At 40.3% G+C, this 20,402-nt stretch overlaps 1 protein-coding gene across 1 annotated transcript in view; it reads left to right on the top strand.

Moving 5' to 3' along the window:
- Window positions 1-20,402, top strand: part of Dock4 (dedicator of cytokinesis 4) — a gene marked incomplete in the record, with an annotated part of 287,342 nt that overhangs the window by 158,190 nt on the left and 108,750 nt on the right. The window contains 7 exon segments of the mRNA XM_013510564.1: window positions 2,290-2,446; window positions 7,118-7,215; window positions 7,325-7,408; window positions 7,561-7,661; window positions 10,202-10,283; window positions 11,253-11,423; window positions 16,621-16,813. Of these exon segments, the coding sequence (XP_013366018.1) occupies window positions 2,290-2,446; window positions 7,118-7,215; window positions 7,325-7,408; window positions 7,561-7,661; window positions 10,202-10,283; window positions 11,253-11,423; window positions 16,621-16,813 (886 nt within the window).

Below are 20,402 nucleotides of genomic sequence, written 5' to 3'. Positions count from 1 at the left end.
TCTTTTGACTCTGTTGGTTGTTTTCTTTGCTGTACAGAAGCTTTTTAACTTGATATGTTCCCACTTGTTCATTTTTGATACTATTTATTGTGTCATTGGGCTTCTATTGAGAAAGTCCTTCCCTATGCCTGTGTCTTAAAGGATTGTGCCTAGTTTATCTTCCAGCAGATTAAATGTTTCTGTATTGACATTTAGATCTTTGGTCCATTTTTATTTTAGTTCAGTATCTGGTAAGATGTATGGGTCTAGACTTAGGCATATGGATATCCAGTTTTCCCTGCACCATTTATTAAAGAGGCTGTCTTTCCTCCAGTGTATGTTTTATACCCATTTGTCAAAGATCAAATAGCTGTATGTTCCTGGGGTTGTTTCTGCAGACTCTGTTGTGTTCCACTGATCAACATATATCTAGTTTTATGTGACTATCATGCTGTTTTTGTCACTGTAGCTTTGTAGTATAACTTCAAATCTGGGATTGAGATGCCTCCTGCTTTGTTCTTATTACCCAGGATTGCTTTTGCTATTCTAAGTCTCTTCTGGTTCCACATGAATTTTAGAACTGTTTTTTCTAATTCTGTGAGGAACACTATTGGTAGTTTGTTCCTCACAGACATCAGTTATCGGAAATATGGCCAATTAACTCTGTACATCAGTTTTGGAAACTATTCATTTTGCCAAACCAAGAACAGGGGATATCTTTCCATTTTCTGATGTCCTCTTTGATCTCCTTTCAGAGTTTCATTGTAGATCTTTCACTTGCTTAGTCAGGTTAGTTCTTAATTACTTAATTTTTCTGGATGCTGTTTTGAATAGTATTGTTTTCCTAACTTCTTTCTCAATGAGTTCATTATTGGTGTAGAGAAAGGCTGTTGACTTTTGTATGTTGGTTTTCTGTCTGCTGCCACACTTAATTTGGTTACTCATTCTATAAGTCTTTGGAAGAATTTTCTGGATCTTCTATACAGAGGATCATGTCATCTACACAAAATGTAATTTGACTTCTTCCTTTTCTTTATATTCCTCTTTTATTTTTTTCTCTTGCCTGATGGCTTTAACTAATGTTTCCACTACTATCCAGTTTACTGACTTCTTTTTTTTTCTTTTTTTTTTTCTTTTAAGAAATAAAAGAAAACATATTAGCACACAGACATTCATTTACAAAATAGCATAACAACCATATAAACAAAACAGAGTTACAGACAAAGTTGTAGGAAATTAACAGTGGTTGAGGTTTACTAACTTCTTACCGAGAGCGGAGTCAGTTTACAGATTAAAAACAGAAATTTGGACAGATCATCAGGTTTGTCCAAAGCCAAAACTATGTGTTATATCAAGCTGTCTGCCTCTTAAGTGTTGATTAGTCAAGAACAATCCCTTTTTTGACAACTCTGACTTGAATGGACGAGACCACTAATCCTGTAGAATGTGCCATGTTCCGATTTGTCTCATTACTTTCCTATAGGATGGCGTGTTTCTATCCCTGTGCTTCCTGAGATGCAGATGTGTGTCTTTGCCTTGCTTGCATTGGTGTGATGACAATCTGATTCCCCAGATGCAGTTACATTGTCCTCTTGACAGTAGGAAGTTATCTGTGCATTGACACATTGGCATGCTATGAACATACAGCTTCTTATCAGCAATTCTCCCACTGATTTGAGCAGTAAAGGATAATACTTGACTAAAGAAATAATTATAGTAGGGATTAGACATTTTGTTTTCTAACCTATATTTCCTGTTACATTTATTAGCTAACATTTTCTGTGAATTAGTGATTTCCCTCACGCAGTGAGTGTGTTAGATTACCTGAAATACTGTTTCTTTAATTGCCAGTTTTCAAAGTGAGAAAAGTTTAACAGCTGCATTAGAGGAGCTATTAGAAAATATCTAAGCATTTAAAAAAATCCTGTGGTCATTACAAATGTGATTTCTTCAGCATTTCCAGTGTCAAGGACTATGTTAAAGACTTTGTGTAATCTAGTTCTTCTGACAAGACAATGAATGTTAGAGATGGACAGCCAGAGCCCTGGGTGATTAAATTACTTGATACCTGTTGGTCACACATATTGTCAGTGACAGAGCTAAGATTTAAATTCACATCAATCTAAGTCCCAAATCCAAGCTTAATTCTTTGTATACGTTTTTGTTGCATTTTACTTAAAACCCAAATTCCATTTATAATGCTTTTTAGAATGTCTCCCACTTCATAAACACTAGAAATGGAAGTTATGCTGACTAATTCTTATAAGTTCTCTTTTCCTTCTCTTTTGTTTTTTGAATATTTTTGAACAGTGTGAAGAAAACACAAATCTTCAGGATACTACCCGCTACCTCAAACTTCCCTTCTCCAAGGGCATTTTCCTTGGGAATAATAATCAAGCCATGAAGACCACAAAGGAGTCTTTCTGGATAACGTCTTTTCTGTGTTCCACAAAACTCACACAGAACGGTAACATGCAATACTGTTTTCCTTGAAAGGTTTTACACCTAAGGGCACATGTGAATTTTGGTAGACATACCTCAGTGAAAACTAAACTTATATTTAAGAACTTTGCTTAGAGAGATTGTTAACCCTCCTGTGTAAGAGGTTCAATAAAATGGAAACAGTGTTGACCTACTACTGCACTGAATGAATGAAGTTTAAGGACTTTGAGATTTTTCATCATTGAAAACCAAGTACACTACTCCTCAAATAAACCATTAAAACCTAGCTTCGTTTCTTTTTTTTTTTAAAGACAAAAAATACCACCACTTTTATCTCTTGTTTTATAGCTCCATAAACAGTGCTAATTGCAGGCTTTAGAGTAAAGCCTGTTTTTTGTTTAATTAGGTGGATATTGCTTTTGTGCTCTAGCATTACTTTTTATGTCAGTGATTGTTTAGCAAGTTATGATTAATAAAGCAAGTTCTCCTCCTTGGCAAATTGTTATTAAAAACACCGCCTGTAATGAAAGTAGTAAATTAAACAATTTTGAGTTTTTTCATAGTTGCCATATAAGGCTTTTGGCAAGCATCTGGAATGTTATGTTAATAAGTCAGATCCATTATGTTGAGGATCATTGCATAACAAAGTATTGTGCATCATAGGAAACTCTTGTGCCTAAATGTATATATGTGTTATTAATTCTTTCTTTTGTGTCATTAAATAGCATTGGTAGAAAGAAACATGTATCTTCTCTTAGAACATAGTATCAAAAAAGAAGCAATATATATAGCATTAGAATACTGACCATTTTTAAAATTCCTTTTAATTGAAGCATGCAATACTAATATGTTTACATAGGACACCAAGTTATATTAATTTAGCCCAGCCTTCATCAGTATCCAGTGGTTATTTTATTTAAATAAAACTTCCATTGACATCGTGATTGTAAGTTATTTACCAAACCTCAGGTTTTTGTTACAGGATCAGTCTATCCCTGTAGCAGTTATGAAAAGAATAAAATCACCATAGATAGAATTATGTGGATTAGTTATGTGCCTGTTGTAGAGCTTATCACATTTAACTGAATGCCCCCAGTAAAATAGTCCAGGATTGTATTAGTTAGCTATTGCTGCTATAGCAATTAACACAGATACTGGCTTTAAAGAACACAAGTGTGTTACCCTATACCTCTGGAAGCTAAAGGTCTAAAATGAGTTTCACCAGGCTAAAATCAAGGTGTCAGTAGGGCCGCATTCCTGCTGGAGGCTGTAGGGGAGAGAGATCCCTTTATCTTGTGGAGCTTCTGAGGGTTGCCTGCATGTCTTGGCTCATGGCTCCTTCCTCCATTTTTAAAAGCCCGGTGACTTCAGATCTCTCTAACTATGATTCTGTTTTATGTTTTAAGGAGTAAGATGATGATATTTGGCCCAAAAAATCTAGTGGAATTTCCTTCCTAAAAGATCTTTAATCACATCGGTGAAATCTTTTTTGTCATGTAAGAAAAGTACACTCCTATTCACAGCTTCTAAGAATTAGGGTGAGGACATGTTGTGGGCCATTACTCTGCCCACCACACAGGTAAACCTAACAATCTCTTCATTGCTATCATAGTATTTGACCCTGTACCCCAAATTTCTTCTAGTTCTAGGGTTAGGATATTAAACAAAATTATGTGTATATGGTAGAGAAATCCAAATCCTGAACTTAAATCTTCATACTTGATAAAAGCAGAGAATATTTCCAGGTAAAAATGGAAAGTAAACTGTTCATGAAGTCACTGTGTTAAACATCTCACTGTACGGAAAGCAGGGCCAGAATTCTATGCAATGCCAGGCTCACTTTTGGTGCCTGATACATGTTTCATTATCATTTTGATTTTGATTAACCTTGTCAATGTAAGACAGCTCAACATGAGCCAGGAAATGAAGAATTTGTTTCAAGAGATGAAAAAGGAGAAAGAAGTCAGTGGAGTTTTCTGAAATTTCCACACTAGACCCTCATCTCTGTGTAGAAATAATCCAGTTTTTTGTTGTTTTTTTTTTCCCGGTACCAGGAATCGAACTCACGGCCTTGTGCTTGCCAGGCAGGCACTGTGCCACTGAGCTAAATCCCCAGCCCCAAGTTTGAAATTAAAATTAAATTGGTGTGTGTTCATTTTACTTGAATTGGAAAACGCACAAATCCAGTTTCCACTACAATTGGACATTTCCCAAGTGTTGTGGTCTCTAGTAGCAGTTTCCCAGAGAGATTTGTGTTTCAGGACTCCTGAAGTGTGTCCATCTGCGGTCTCTCTATTACCAGGCATTTTAACCCATAGTGTGTCCAGAGTAGAGCACTCATTGGACATCTGTGATTGTTAGATCACTTAGAGAGATTAACATCCTCAAGAGTCGGTACCATGCCTTCTACGTATTTCTTAGCTTTCAGTGTGTCAGGGACATACTATATATTTAAATGCTTCTTGAGCAGAATTCACAAGATTCATATTTTCAGTGGTAGGTCTTACCTCCAAATTTGCAGCTAACATATCTTTGGTGACTAAATCAGACTTAGAGGTGACAATTTTGCCTGAATGCTGAGTACTTTGCATAGATGATTAACTACATCCAGACAGGCATAACTTCCCTGCTCTTTCATTTGCCGCATTACAGGCAGTCCTGAGATTTTTTAGCCTTCCTGTAGGAAACATGAGCAGTGCATCTTAACGGGATCATCCGGACCACCATATCCATTTCTCAGCTCTGCTCATGAGGTTCCTATTCCTGGTTCCCTGCTGTTGCCTCTGATGACGCAGCTTCCTGGCCAGCAGAGCCACCCCCCAGGCTCCTCCCACTGGGCGGGACCTGGGGTGTTCCTGCAGCTGCCTGCCTCTAAAGGGAGGGGAGAGAGCACCAGGGATAGGAGTGAAAGCAGGGATGGGGTGGGAGGGAAGTTGAGGAGAAGTGCTTGGGGGATTTCAAAGAGAGCTTGCTCGGGAGGGGAGCATCCTGAGGTTAGATGTGGGAAGAAGGAAGGAGGACAGAAAGGAGGAAGCTGACTAGGAAAATGATGGCGCCCTGTCCTCATGGTCCCACTCTGGAAAAACCCGATACTCCAGATGTAACCAGCCAGTTTCAGCAAGGTTTCAGCCAGAGCCCCAGAATATCTCAGTTAGATGTCAATATTAAGCATTCTCAGGGCTTTGTTTGTGGGGGTTTTTGTTATGAAAATATGTCTCTATTTAAAAATGTTTTTAAAATTTTTCTTCATCTTCCTGTTCTAAATCTTCCTTCTCCTTTTATCTCTGTTGTAGATAAACATTCTTATTTAGTACAAGCTGAGTATCTCTTATGTGAAATGCTTGGAACCAGAAGTGTTTCAGATGTTGAGGTTTTTAGGATTTTGGAACATTTACATGTTACATAAGATACTTTGTGGATGGGGCCCAGGTTTAAAACAAAATCCATTTACGTTTCATTGTATGCTTTCTCTGTATATAAGGCAAATTTCTTACTATTAAGACCTTCATGAAGTTTTTCTCTTGACTCAGGCTTTCATGCAGATTTCTTCTCTTTCCTCTTCAGAGTCTTAACACTTTTTCCATTTCTGTTCACTCCATCTTTTCCTCCTCATCTTGGAACTATTTCCTTGATGTTGTAGAGTTTCGAGTTTTTTTAAAAATTTCTTTGTTGATCTCTCTGTCTCTCAGCAGGACTCACTTGGGTTTCCTCTGAGACAAGATCTTTGAAGTGAATGCCTCACAATTCAGTCTGGAAAATCCCTCCAGACCTCTGAGCCTAGACCAGCCCTGCCAGTTTTCTGGGTATCTTCAGGGCACCCCTTAGCTTGTCCTGCCTTCAGTGGCTTCCATGGTCACCAGCCAGCATCACCCAGCATCCTATGGAGAGTAATGAAGTTGAAACACCATCTCCCCAAGGCTTTCTAAATCTACGCTAGAAAGATAAAGGAAGAGCTCATCTTTCCCCCCAGGTGAAGAAGTACCTAGAGGACCTGCTGGACCTGGGGCCCCAATGGCAAGTTTGAAAGAGGAAGTTAAAGAGCTGGGTACTTTCCTCTCTGAACCCTGGGAAGGAAGCTGGATTATAAAGTCTAGAACTAGCATTCTCAGGCCCAAGGCCTCTCTAGATGATCTGCCAAAGCACTTGTTAAGCTGTCCAGGGATCACCTATCATAGGTGGCTCTGTGGGTTCAGAATAACCGATTGGGGTTTAGGCTTGGTAATGTGGTGTTTAAAGAAAATCAGTTACTCAGCTGGCAGACTTCAGAGGAGACCTAGTTTAAAGAAAATCAGTTATTCTGCATTCCTAAATTCCTGAAAGCCTGGAGGTAGGGGGAGTTAACTAAGATATTATACCTGAGGAGTTTCTTTGCTGAGAATTAGGGGTTCTAATCTTAACTCTTCATCCTTTTTCTTGTGTTTGCTTTTACATTTCTAAGCTTAAGTAGCTGTGTAGTTTGAATTAGCTCTTAACTTGGTGTATGTGCTATTTGCTTTGTAACCAGCAGACTAATCATAGGACCTGTCCCTTGCTGACTGCTGCTTAGAAGCTAAATAGCTATCCTGCCTTTTGCACAATGAATGACCAGGAGAGGGGAACAGTGTGTTGAAGACTTCAGCTTTCACCAGTAGAACACTCACACACCAGGAACGATTGTCTATAACAGCAACTAATCTTCCTTTTCTATTTGAAAAAGGTGATATGCTTGATCTTTTGAAATGGAGAACCCACCCAGACAAGATCACAGGCTGTCTTTCTAAATTAAAAGAAATCGATGGCTCAGAGATAGTAAAGGTATATGTACTACTTCACTATCCTTCTTGGAAACTCAGAATAAGGAACACTTGGGAGGGAAGGACAAATAATATTATATTTATTCACCTACTGCTTCTTTATTTAACAGTTTCTACAAGATACACTGGATACTTTATTTGGAATTTTAGATGAAAATTCCCAAAAGTATGGGTCGAAAGTTTTTGATTCTTTGGTAAGTTCAAATTCACGTAATGATAACCATGTTATCTCAATCCTGATGTTCATGGAGCTGTTTGGAGATACGCACTTGATAATATAAGAATTTATTTTTAAAAGAAAGTCTCAGTTTGTATGTGGTTTTATAAAGCTCAGTTTTCTTTTTAGGTTCACATAATAAATTTACTGCAAGATAGCAAATTTCATCATTTTAAACCTGTAATGGACACTTACATTGAGAGTCATTTTGCTGGGGCACTTGCGTACAGGTAAGGTCCTTTAGCTTGTGGTTGGCTTCCAGTACGATCTTCTGAGCTGTTCTGAGCAAAAGCAGTTACAGGGAGTGCAGGAAGAGAGCCCGGGAGCTGGAAGTCCCTTGGGACAGTGTCTTCCCCTCCACACTCCTTTGTTCAATGACTACAACTTTGATCAAAAGCAGAACTGTTTTGTTCTAGAGACCCAGAATAGAAAAGCTTTTTCTTTCTGTCTGTATTTCACTTGGTATTCTTCAGCCTGAAATGTCTGGTTCTCAAGTTATTTTGCTGTCGGGGCCCGGTTTCCTCTGTGTACTCCTTCATTACCGCATATGACTTGAAGAAGGAAATGAGCAGAAAACAACCTTTGCTTCCTACTTAGTCAAAGCCCTTCGTCATTCAGTTGTTAATAGTTGCTGAGTGCCAGACTGCGTGCCAGGCGCTGTCCTTGGTGCTGCCGATGTGAAGACTTGATCCCCAGCCTCACGCAAGTCCTTCATAGGACTCTCCCCTGCCATAGCAGCCGCCATTTTAACCACTCCTCCCTCCTGCACAGACTGTGCAGAGGAGGCTGGGAGTGAACGAGTAATGCGGCCCTTCAGCGAGTGCCTGCAGCCAGGCAGCCTAGTTGGTGTTCGCCAGAGTCAGCGGCTTCTCTCTCTCAGTCCTGTGAATGACCTCCTTCCAGTCTTTTGCTCTGCTTAAATCCAGTCCTGCCATGAACCCAATGTCCTGTCTCCCCGTTCCAATGCCGTCCTTGCTTTTCTGCCCACATTTCTACCTTATGGCTCAAGCGGCACCCAGGTGGGTATACGTGCATGGGCATCTGTTCTCAGAGGTGAGACAAAGAGCTTGAAATCAGGTTTCTCCCTTTTTCCCCTACCGTGTGTGTGACATATAAAGGATGGTAGTCACCAAGCATTAGATCAACTCAAAGACTCCTGACCCTGGCGTGTTAATATTTATGTCTCCAGCATGTAAATGAATGAAGGTATTTTTGTAAGACTTGACCCTCCATCAGCATGAGGTTTTGCTGAAGGGGAAGTGCCACAGCAGGCAGAGTTTGAAATGCTGTCCTGCTCAATCTCATGATTTAGATCCTGGTGTGAGGATGTCACTGCTTCCAGCTGAAATTGTCACTGGAGACTAGACGGCAGGGGTATAATTTTTCATGTTTCGGGTTGGCCAAGAAAGCAGGGTAATCCACCCTAACAAGACAAATACAAGGTCTGTGAAATCTTCTCAGGCTGTGAGTGGTCAAAAAAAAAAAAAAAAAAAACGCGATATATTATCTTAAAATTGCCTTTCCCAGCAGCACCTACCTGCTGTCACATCCAGGTATTCTTTGTTGTCAAGAGATAGAAACTGCTGTGTGTGACCTTTTCACCAAGATGGCGCTGGCAGTGAAGAAACCAAGGCCAAAACGAAGGCTTTTCAGGCCGTGAAGACGGTGCTGAAAAGTGTCCACTGCCACAGGAAAAAGAAGATGTATACCTCACCCACCTTCTAGTAGTCTAAAGCACTGCGGCTCTAGAGGCAGCCCACATACTTCCTGAAGAGCAGCCCAGGGCAACACACTTGGTTACTGTGGTGTTGATTTCCTCTTGACTACTAAATCTGCCCTTGAGGAAGGCAGAAGATGACACACTTGTGATCATTGTGGAGGTCAAAGGTAGCAAGCACCAGATCAAACAGGCTGTGTGGTGGCTTGATGACACTGATGTAGTAAAGGTCAGTAACCCAGTCAGGCCTGATGGAGAACAGAAGGCACGTTTGACTGACTGCTGATAGTGTTTTTGTTGTTGCCACGAAGTTGGGATCCTCTCTCTACCTGACTAACTCTAAATGATGTTTTGTTTTTCACCATAAAAAAAGGAAAAAAGTTTATTATGTAAATTTTTTCCTAGAAACTAAGACCTGATCAAAATTCAGAGGGGAAAGAATGTTATCTGAAGTGTTATAGGTTATTTTTAAATGTTTGTTTCTTAAAAGAAAACACCTTTACTCTTGTAGAAAGACTCCTTCGAAGGTATATTTTGGACATAAACCTTGTTTGTCTCATGGCCATGTCAGAGAATAATTCGTAGAGTTGTCACCTAGGGTGGGGAGGTATTGCCCACACCACCCTAACCCGCCTTGTGTCTGCTGCTGAAAGCTAATTCATCCAGCTGTTTACATGGTCAGTGGGCAAGAAATTCCAAGGAGCAGTTGTCCAAGGTTTGCCGTGACAGTCCTCCTTCCAGGCACTTGCTGCAGCAGAGTCCTTGTCTCTAGTATTTGTGGTTGGGGGCGCTTATTTGGAGGTGCTATGAGAAACAGGAGGGTCAATGAAGCATGTCCAAATTGAGGGAAATCTCGAGTGATGTTTCTTTAAGCTTTAAAGAAGGTATCGTTGATCTGAAGGTTTAGTGAAATGATTAGGTAAAAAATTAATAGGGAAATACAAGAATTTATGGGGAAAGAAGCCTCTTCATGATATATACGCATCGGATTTGTTGGCATTTCATTGAGAACAAGACGAGTTCTTTATTCTTCCCCTTTCCCCTGTATTTTAGAGATCTCATCAAAGTGCTCAAGTGGTATGTGGACAGGATCACGGAAGCAGAGCGGCAGGAGCACATCCAGGAGGTGCTGAAGGTAATAACATGCTGCTAAAAACAGACAACATCGTCCAGCAAGGCTGTTGCACGGTGCTGCTTTAAACTAATTGGGTTCTTCTGCACAGACAGTAGTTAGTGATGATATACTGCTCACATCCACTTCAGGGATCTTAGTTTGTGGTTGCTCAGGAGCTGATAAAATTTAGAGGGACTTCGTCCGCTTTGTCTGTCAGACCTTGCTCAGAAATGAATCTTTGTTCCTCTGGGCACCCGGACACTTGAAGGGATGCCCAGGATTGGTAAGAAAGGGGAGTCTAAGAGAGCAGGCAGCAGGTGGGCATTATGCTTAGCAGTTCCTAGCTCTTCTATCCACCCACCTTTGAGAACCATTTACCTTAAATTTTAAGAGAGAGCATGGTAGCTTTGCAGGGATCCCAGAGAGGGTACCTGAGATTTTCTGGGCCTCATGACTCGACATTGCCCATGTCTGTGGGCCCCCTCTGCTGAGATGTACGTGGAGATGGTAATGCCTGACTCACAGGCTTGTTGAAGAATATAAATTCTTCAAGGGATTATCCTATTCAAGCCCAGGTAGTCTTCTGATTCCCACTGAGTACCATTCTCTGTGGTGTCTGTAAATAAAAATAATGTAGATTATTTGCTCTACTTGAAGGTAAACTGCTATGTCAAGACTACCTGCCAGATCACTTTCTGAAAAACAGTTCTCTGTTAACTAAATTGAAAAAGCTACTTAAGGATCAAAAATAGTGCTATGACTCTTCAGAATCATAAAGAATTTTTAAATATTTATGCATTTTTCATGAGGCATCAGAGAAAAATGACTCTCCTCCCTACTAGTAAATACCACTCAAAAATCTCACAGGACTGTAGCGTTTAAATCAATAATTTAAAAGTCTAATACTGTACCATGGTTTTTGTGCTGTCACTGTTACGTAAATACCCTTGGCCTCTTTTGAAGCTAACTTTTTCATTTTTTTGTCTTAAGGCCCAGGAATACATTTTTAAATATATAGTTCAATCCCGAAGGCTGTTTTCTCTCGCCACTGGTGGGCAAAATGAAGAAGAATTTCGCTGCTGCATCCAGGAGCTCCTTATGTCTGTCCGTTTCTTTCTTTCACAAGAGAGCAAAGGGTCTGGAGCGTTATCTCAGTCACAGGTAATGTTTCCTCGCCTCTGCTGAGCAGAGGAAAGCTAAGAATTCAGCTTATTTTTGCACAGCAGAAGTAAATGCTTTCTCCAGCAGAAATTCAGAGCTCTAGTTTACATTTGTAGCTTACCCATCATTAAGGATAGACTCTTTGAAAGCCCCCAGCTCTGAGCAGAAGTGGGTTGGTTGCTTTTAGGCAGACTCCCCTCGCAGAGTGGAGAGGCTGCCAGCACGCGGCCGCCTCGCGTCCAGTTAGCAGAACGCATTCTGATGACCCGACACCGTCCCTGTCAGCCGGGAGGATGAGTTCCACCGAGCCGGTCTGCGGCACTGCTTTCCCCGAGCTTCACCCTGCATTTTAATCTATCAGCTCTGAGAATCATGAGGCTGGACGCCACCAAACTGCATGCTGTTTTATTTTATTTCACTTGACTGTAATCATCCTGGGACTGATCTTATAAGACCAATGCTGAGCTGATACTGCCAAGTTCTATCACCAGGTGTCCACTCACTAAATAGCATGGCCTTGGATGTGTTCTGAGAGAGAATTTGGAATATCTTTCCCTATATTTCTTCATTCTTCTTGTACACTTTCAATTCTAGTGACTTGGTTAAAAACTTGGCAAATGGAGAAGCAGCCTCTCACCATTCCCTGGATACTTATGACTTATAATCATTGAGAGCTAGGGCATCGGAATGGGAGATGAGGCCAACTGGTGTTGTTGATAGAATTTGGTGCTCTGCGGAATGTGGAATGAATAATGTGTAAACGTAAAGCACCAGCCCCCTGAAAACAGTGCTGTACTGTTTCCAGCTGATTAGGGGGCCAGTTTTGTCACGTTTTTCGTTACAGATGTAGACTCATTTTACATCTGGACAAGGGTACAACCCAGGCTCTTTTAAATGTGCTTTTGACCTTGTCATCCGTACAATCACTGCATTTGAGGAGTATGCCAGGGACCTTGATAGCATGTTGCCCACTAGCCAAGCCCTACTTGCGGCAGCTGATATTTGAGAAGAATAACCTGGAATTCTAACCATGCATTCCTTGAGAGTTCTCACAGGTTTACTGCTTCCATGACACTGATTCATAATTTGGGTTTTCATCCTGAGATCTCTGTTTTTAATTTTTACTACTTCCTGGGATAAAATTTACCAAATTTGTACCAAAAAATATTTTCTCACTTTGGAGGTATTCAGAAGATCCTTTCCCCCTTCAAAGTTACAGGGAATAAATGTTTTTCTACCTTACCTATATTTCCACTGAATCCTAGTAGTCCCCGTAAGATGACTTGGGCCATTGCGGTACTGCAGAATAGAGCAGTTCTGCTTTTGTTTCCCAGCATACTGATTTCTCATGCTTTTGGTTCTAAAAGTTCTGTTCTGCCATCTAGTTTAAGAACAACTTTAACATCTTCAAAGAATTATATTTGATTTTTTCCCTTAGCTTTGAAGTGAGATAATATATTTAAAAACGTATATGGTTTCTGAATACCTCTGTAAATTCTACTGAACTCATTATTTTGTGAAATAATCTTTACTTATAAATTTTGATATGATAGTTTTATTTTTAGTTTGTTTGCTAAGAAAGTTCATACAAAATGAAAGAGTAGCTATTTACTCTATCTACTCTATTTTAAATTAAGCAGTGAGGGCATAGCCCCTTTATGTTTTGGGAGGAAGGGGGTTGCCATGTCAGGCATCCCAGTACCAGGTTCCCTTTTGACCTTAGACCTCTCTTCAGAAATCAGGGTGAAACTAATCTGATTGATCTGCTATGTTAGGGCTCTATACTGTTGATAACAAATGGCCATAAATCAGTGGCTTTGAATAGTGTTCATATGTTCGATCACAGTTCTAAAGGTTGGAAGTCTAGACAGGCTTCATTGAGTTTGTTGCTGAGGGTTTCCCAAAACTAACAACAGGGTATTGGCTTTGATGTCTCATCTAGAGGCTCTGGAGAATATGCTTTCAAGATTTTTCAAACTATTGTCAGAAACCTGTTTGCTAGTAAGACTAAGGTCCCCACTGTCTTGATGACTGTCAGCTAGGGCTCGGTTGAAGGGAGATGCTGTTGGCTTCTTGAAGCCACCTGCATTCCTTGGCCTGTGGCCCCTCCATCTTCAAAGCCAGCAACAGTGTGTCGAGTCCTTCTTAGGCTTTGAATCTCTCCAACTACTTCTGCTACCAGTCAGTCTTTAAAACTCTATTTTAGACCTACCTGTATAATCTCCATATTTTAAAGTCAGCTGATTAGTAACCTTTACTGCATCTGTGTAATCCCTTTTCCTATATAACATAATGTAATCACATGAATACCAGAGACAAAGTCATGGGATCATCTTAGAATTGTGCCTACCACGTCCAGAGCCAAAGATATCCACTAGCCCAAGTTTTCTTGTGAGGCTGCATTATAGGCAAAAACCCAGTTTATTTGCTGTGTTTGCCTCCTCCAATATGGGCTACAGCTCAGGGAAAATCCTGCTTCTCAGAGGCAGAGGAACCATTGCAGCAATCCGTCCGATTGGCTGTATGGATGGCTACCCTGTAGCTCTGTTCGTACTGGTCCCCATAGGGGCATTTATTTAGTCCTCCTGCCTCAACTCAACTTGGCAGTGACACTGTACTGGACAGTCCTGTCCTGGACAGGCCGGGAGACAGACTCAACTGGTACGGCAGTGGCTTTTAGTGTCCAGGCCATGGCCAGGTCATTGTGCCAGGGTCCCTAGAAAATAAAACTAATGACAGAGGAATAAAGGCTCAAGACCTTGCTATAAGTTCCTAATAATTATTTTTCCCTGTTTATCTTGGTTACCAGGAAGGTCAAAACTAAATTGCATATTTATTTTTATTTGCAATAAAGACTCTTACCTTGCCCTAGTTACAAATACTTTTCTGTCCTTGTCATAAATGTCTGTTTCTTTATCCTTTTAAATAGTCTCATTATATATGTGTCTTATACTGGAAGCACATTCAGACACTTTTTTTGAAGTAAAGAGATATAAATAAAAACTAAGGAATAAATTAAGGGATGCCTAAGGGAAATCAACATACTTGACTTCACAGTAAGAAAACTACATTTTGTTTTATTTATTTTATTTTACTTTATTTCTGTGACTCAGTTCTTTGCAGAGTACGATGAAGGTTACATAAATGTAGTCTCTAATGGAATACCAAGTTATTAATTTTAAGTGTATTCAAGTGAATCTGTAATTGGGGAGAGTCAAAGTGCAGAACTGTTGACAAGAAGCACCTTAAGCATTCTGTAGCTGTCACATCACGAACAGACCTTTGGTCTTCTGGCTATTTTTGCTGCACCCATCTAGGTTATACTAAAATCCTTGAATTTGCATTTGATTCCATGTTGGCCTCATCAGCACCTATAGGCTCGACCTACTTTCTGATGGTGTCAGGTCACACTGGTGAGGAGGCGGGCGCTGCAGCCTGAGCATCTTGGGAACGTGCACGCCCTTCCCTCCCTGGCTACACGTGAGGCCAGTGCTGCCTCCTTCCTTTGCCCTTCCCTGCATGGACTTTTTAAAGGCTGACTTGTTTTGATGTATAGACCTACTCTGATTCTTAAAGTGTGTCCCTGGGAATTTGATGAAACATCTGTTTATTTTCCATAAAAAAAAAAAGTGATGATAGGCTGGGAGTGTAGCTCAGTGCAAAAGGCCCTGTACCCCCCAAAAAATAAAAGAAAGAAGAAAACATTAACAGTGCTTTATTTATTTATATAACATTTTTTTAGTCTTTCCATGCATTTCTTGGTTTACAGCAGGGCTTGAAGCAGTGTAAGGAGTTGCATCAGTCATACTTTGACTTTACAAAGGCTGAGACAAAAGCCCAGGAGCCTGAAACGCCTTTCCAAAGCCGCAGCATTGATCGGAAGCAAAGCGAGCACCGCATATAACCTCGGTCTTCTGTTGCCCTGTGCTATTTTCTCTTCAGTCATTGACTGAGTGCTTAGGGAAGTAATGTGTTAGGGTTCTTAAAGATGAGTGCGATTTAAGTGAGCACTTCACAAAAATTACTCAGAAAGGAAGGAAGGAAATCTAAGTGACCACAGTCCAGGTCTTGGTTGAATATTCTTTCTGTTTATTCGTGCTGCATTTAGCTGATTCGGGGCGGGGGGGGGGGGGGGCAGGGGAGTTGCCAGTTGTTTTGCTAATGTCAGTGATTTTCCCATTAGTTCCAGTTATCATTATGTTACTCCTTTGTAGATTTCTGAGAACCTTCCTGTTCTGCCACACAGTTTTTGTTTTAAAATTTTTCCCCTTTTAACTTCAGGTAGCAGAAACACATACCTAAATCTTAGAAACAATCCAAATGCCCATCAACTGAGGAATGGATAAAAAAAGATGTATTTTTCTACAATGGAGTATTACTCAGCTATTAAAAACATAAACTAAAAAAAATGTTAAAAAAATAAACTCAGGGCTGTTATAAATGAATGGATGCAACTAGAGACCATACTCATAAGTGAAATAAATTGGACCCACATGTGTAAACACCGTATTGTCTCCCTAGTGTGAGAACCTGAAAGAGTAAATAAAAGCCAAGACATACAATAGATCTTCTGAAAGGGATGGAAATTGCTCAAAGGAAGGAATGACTAAGATGAGGGAAAGGTGAAAAAGAAAGAAAGAAGGAAGGGAAGTTATATGTATATATAGAAGGATCGCTCAAACAACTATACTACTGATGTCCAATGGTTTGTTGAAAGGAACAGTTAATGCTTATTTTTTTTTTTTTTTGGCCAATTTTACATGCTTATATCTGGGTACTCTGAAGAACTAATTTGAAGATAACAATATGCAATATAACAACCATTGGTGAATTCCTATCATCTTGTCTAGTGAAACTCTGTACCGTTTCTAATGTTTTTTTAATTATTTTTTATTCTCTTTAATGGTTTGATCAATCTTGCATTCTTACATCTGGTAATCTGAGCAACTTCATTGAAGATAACAGTATGCAATGTAACAGCCTGTTAATTCTTATCAGTTTGTTTTGAAACCCTGTGTCATTTTTATTGTTTTCCCTTTGTTTTGTTTTTGTCTATGTTGGTGTTATTTTGCTATTGTTCTTTTTTTTTATTCTCTTAAAAAGAACACTTGTCACCATCCTTAAACTCACTGATATTTTACAGCTTATTTCTCGTGGCATAACTGGGTGTTGATTTCAACCTCTCCTCCTTTTTCAGGCTGTGTTTCTGAGCTCCTTCCCAGCCGTGTACTCAGAACTGTTGAAGCTCTTTGATGTCCGGGAAGTGGCCAACTTGGTACAGGACACTCTGGGCAGCCTGCCGACCATCATGCACGTGGACGATTCCCTGCAGGCCATTAAGCTGCAGTGCATCGGCAAAACTGTGGAAAGCCAGCTCTACACCAACCCAGGTGGGATGGGAAGCCTCTTCGATAAAATATTGGTGTCTCCAGAAAGGCATTACTTACCTCGTGTAGGCAGTGCTCAGCTGTGTGATTAAAAACGAAAAACTGGGAAGTACTATCTCAAGAGCTTGTGGTTTGGATGGCAAATATATTTAGTAGTCAGAGGTAAAAGGGTGGCTATTAAAATGTAATTTCTAGAAAGAGTGAGCCAGGTACGGTGGTGCACAGCTATAGCCCCAGCTGCTTGAGAAGTTGCAGCTGAAGGACTGTTGCAGTGCAGAGGTTCGAGACTAGCATGGGGAACACAGCGGGACCTTGGCACAACAACCACAAAAAAGAATGGAGGCAGGGGGTGAAAGCTGATGATTACATTACGTATTCTACGTATAGCGAGGAGTAGTGTGGGGCATGCTTTTCTTTCTTATCTAGATTTCTTGTTTTTAATATTCGATAAAAAATTAGCATTTTCCTTCAGAGATTTTTAGATACCTGATAGGATCCTTGTTTGTCTCACTTTTCAGTTTTTAATAGACTTGTGTTCTGGAAGTATACAAAAGCTTTGTGTACTGTCACTTTTTGTTTTATCCCAAGAGCAAGTAATTAATCACTAAATTGGTTTTGTTACATCTGTTATTAAACACAGTGCTTCTTGATGTCTTCTGTTTTATCCAGAAGAAAATAGTAAAGTACCCACCTCATGTTAACATTGGTTTAAAGAGTTTCCATCAGCCTCACCAAATGAAAGCATTTTTTAAATAGATTCTGCTAAGGATTATTTTTCCATATGAATGTATATACATGAATATGTATGTAATTTTTTTATTTTTATGCTCACTCTTGTAGAATTTCAAACCTACTAACCTTTTAAAACATTATTGTATCATAAAACATTTTAAACTACACAGAAATAGAGTGTGAATAAATCATTAACAAATTTTAACATTATCAGGTATTGCTTTAGATCTTTTATTAAGAAATTCACGTATACTCTCACCTTCTTCTTGGAAAATTCCACAATATCAGAGATTCCAGTTTCTGTATGTTATGCTTTTATTACAAAAGTAAAAAAATGGATTTTATGATTTTTCATTTCTCCAAAGTCTTCTTTTTTTCTTTGTATTGTATTCTTTGGATCACTTTTGTAATTAATGCTATACTTTTATATTTTTACATGCTTCTAGATACAGCGCTAGTTCCTTCTTTTTTATTCTTGAATAATATTCAACTTAATGCATTCATGGTTAAGTGAATTTTTCTCCTATCAATGGACTTTTGGCATGTTCTGGTGTCTTTTGTGCTGAAGTCAGTAATGCTTCAATCAATGTAAAAGAACACTCAACCATCGTATTTCTCCCTATTTAAAAAAAATCTGACCCTAGAGAAAAGGTATTCCTTGTAGTGGTTTTCAAATTCTGGTTCTGCCCCTCTTAAGATGCTTAACTCAGTCGCATATGCAAAGTCTCTTTTTGCCATAACATAATTCATGGGTTCTGGAAAAGTTGGACGTGGACTTAGTGAGAGGACCAATATTTTGCCTACCACACTCAAGGAGAAGAAACAGATTCAAAAACAGCATGATGGTTTAGCACCATATAAGAGGGTGAAAATCACTCAGATATGTAAAACTAAAAAGCACACACACAGAAGTGCTCCAGTTATGTACGTGTACACTAGAGGACACAGGATACTCTCCTGTTAAAAATGATAACTCTGAAGTGGGGGAAGGGAAGGGAAGGGAAGAATGAGGGAGACTAAGGTAGCCACAGGATATAGATAGTCAGCTAAAGACAAAGCACTGAGCCAAGCCCGGTGGTGCATGCCTGTAATCCCAGCCCCTCAAAAGACTGCGGTGGGAGGACTGCACATTTGAGGCCAACCTCAGCAACTTAGCAAGACCCTGCCTCAAAATTTTAAAAAGTTAATAAAATAATTAATGGCATGGGAACATAGCTCAGTCCTCAGTTGGCTCTAATCTCTAGTGTCCCAACAGAAAAGAGTGAGAAAGTACAGTGGTACCTCAGTTCACAAACCCGATTCCACAACGCTATTTGCAAACTGAGTTGGATGAGAACCGAACCAAATTCAGTGGCTAGGTTCAGTGTTGTCCTTCTGGGGAAATTTGACTCGGTTTGCAATGAGAATCATGGAGAGAATGAAGTTCGTGAACGGAGGCACCACTCTGCTTAATTCTTGACCTTCCCTTAATGACGGTTGCATTTTTCCAGACCGGGAATGGCGAAGGCAGTTGCTATTCTTAATTCACTTTTCAGCTTCTTCCTGACCAGCAGAGAAGCCTTGTTAATGATACAGAAGAAAGAAGGACCTGAGAAAGTGGCCTTTTTTCCAGAAGGTTCATATTAGCCGGAGAAAAGAGTAAAGAATACAGTTGGCTCACATTTTAACAAAGTAAATTTCAGTACATTTTGGAGCAAATGGCCTCAGAAGTGGAAGCCCCCAAGGATCTAAGGAATTCTGAAAGTTAACTTAGTTCTAGAATGCTGTAGTAGGCCTGGTCTTCCAGAGAAACAATTCATGGAATGTGTGCAGTTATAGAGGGATTTATTGTAAAGAGTTGCCTCACATGATTAAAGAAACCGAGAAATCCCAAAGTCTGTAGTCAGTACGCTGGAGACCTGTAGGAGGTAATAATAATCAGACCAAAAGTCTGAGAAGTCTGAGAAGCAGGAGAGTCTGTGTTGTAGATTCCAGCCCAAGTCCAAGCCAGTGGGCTGGACACCAGCATCTCGAAGACAGACCGACAGACTAAACTCCCCCGCCTCAGCCTCTTGTTCCCTTCCGACCTTCCATAGATTGGATGAGAGCCACCCACACCGAGGAGGGCACTCTGCTTTACCCCTGCCATTCGTCCCATTCTCCCATCTTCCCATTCACTCCCAGATTCAGGTTGGCACATTGAATTAACCATCATAATTCCCAAGGAAAAAGCAAAGAGGTATGCAGAGGAACCAGTGGGCTGGAAAATACTCCCAGTCGAGTTTGGATTAGAAACTAACTCAGAGAGGAGACAGAAAGGAGGACCTCTGCTAAAGTTAGCAGCAAAGAAGGGAGAAAAATAATGTCACAGGACAGTGTAGGCCAGAATGAGTGAAGGGTCATGAGCAGTTCAGTGGTGCAGCCGGAGCAAGCGTGAGGACTGGCTCGCCCTGCTCCCCGCCCCCCACTCAGAACCTAGGGCGTCTGACCCAATCTGAAGGGCATAGCTAAAGGATGGACCTAAGCAGTTTGTGTTCGGTGTCTAAGTCATCTGACAGCCAGGCAGACTTAAGACATTACAAAGTGGAACCTGCTATTTCTTTCTCTCCCTTCAGCTCTGTTCCTCTTGTTTCCCGAAGACCAGGAAGAGAAGGCTGTAGATAATTTTGGACAGGACGAGGAAAGAGGCTGGGAGCAGCGAGGGTTAGAGAGAGGTCAGAGGCAGAGTCTCCTCCACTCCGCAAGGTGACGTTCAGCTAAAGCTGAGGGCTTAGCATTCGCTTTGTGTTTGTCTCCATTGCTTGGCACATGATGATTTGTTTACCAGAGATTTGCTGTCATCACTGAGCTATTTTCTTGTGAAGAAAAATATATATATATA

This window comes from Chinchilla lanigera, unplaced genomic scaffold, assembly GCF_000276665.1.
Source record: "Chinchilla lanigera isolate Chin_1 unplaced genomic scaffold, ChiLan1.0 scaffold00009, whole genome shotgun sequence".
Taxonomy (NCBI): Eukaryota; Metazoa; Chordata; class Mammalia; order Rodentia; family Chinchillidae; genus Chinchilla; species Chinchilla lanigera.
The sequence above is the reverse complement of the archived record's forward strand: the minus strand, read 5'-3'. Positions and strand labels throughout refer to the sequence as shown.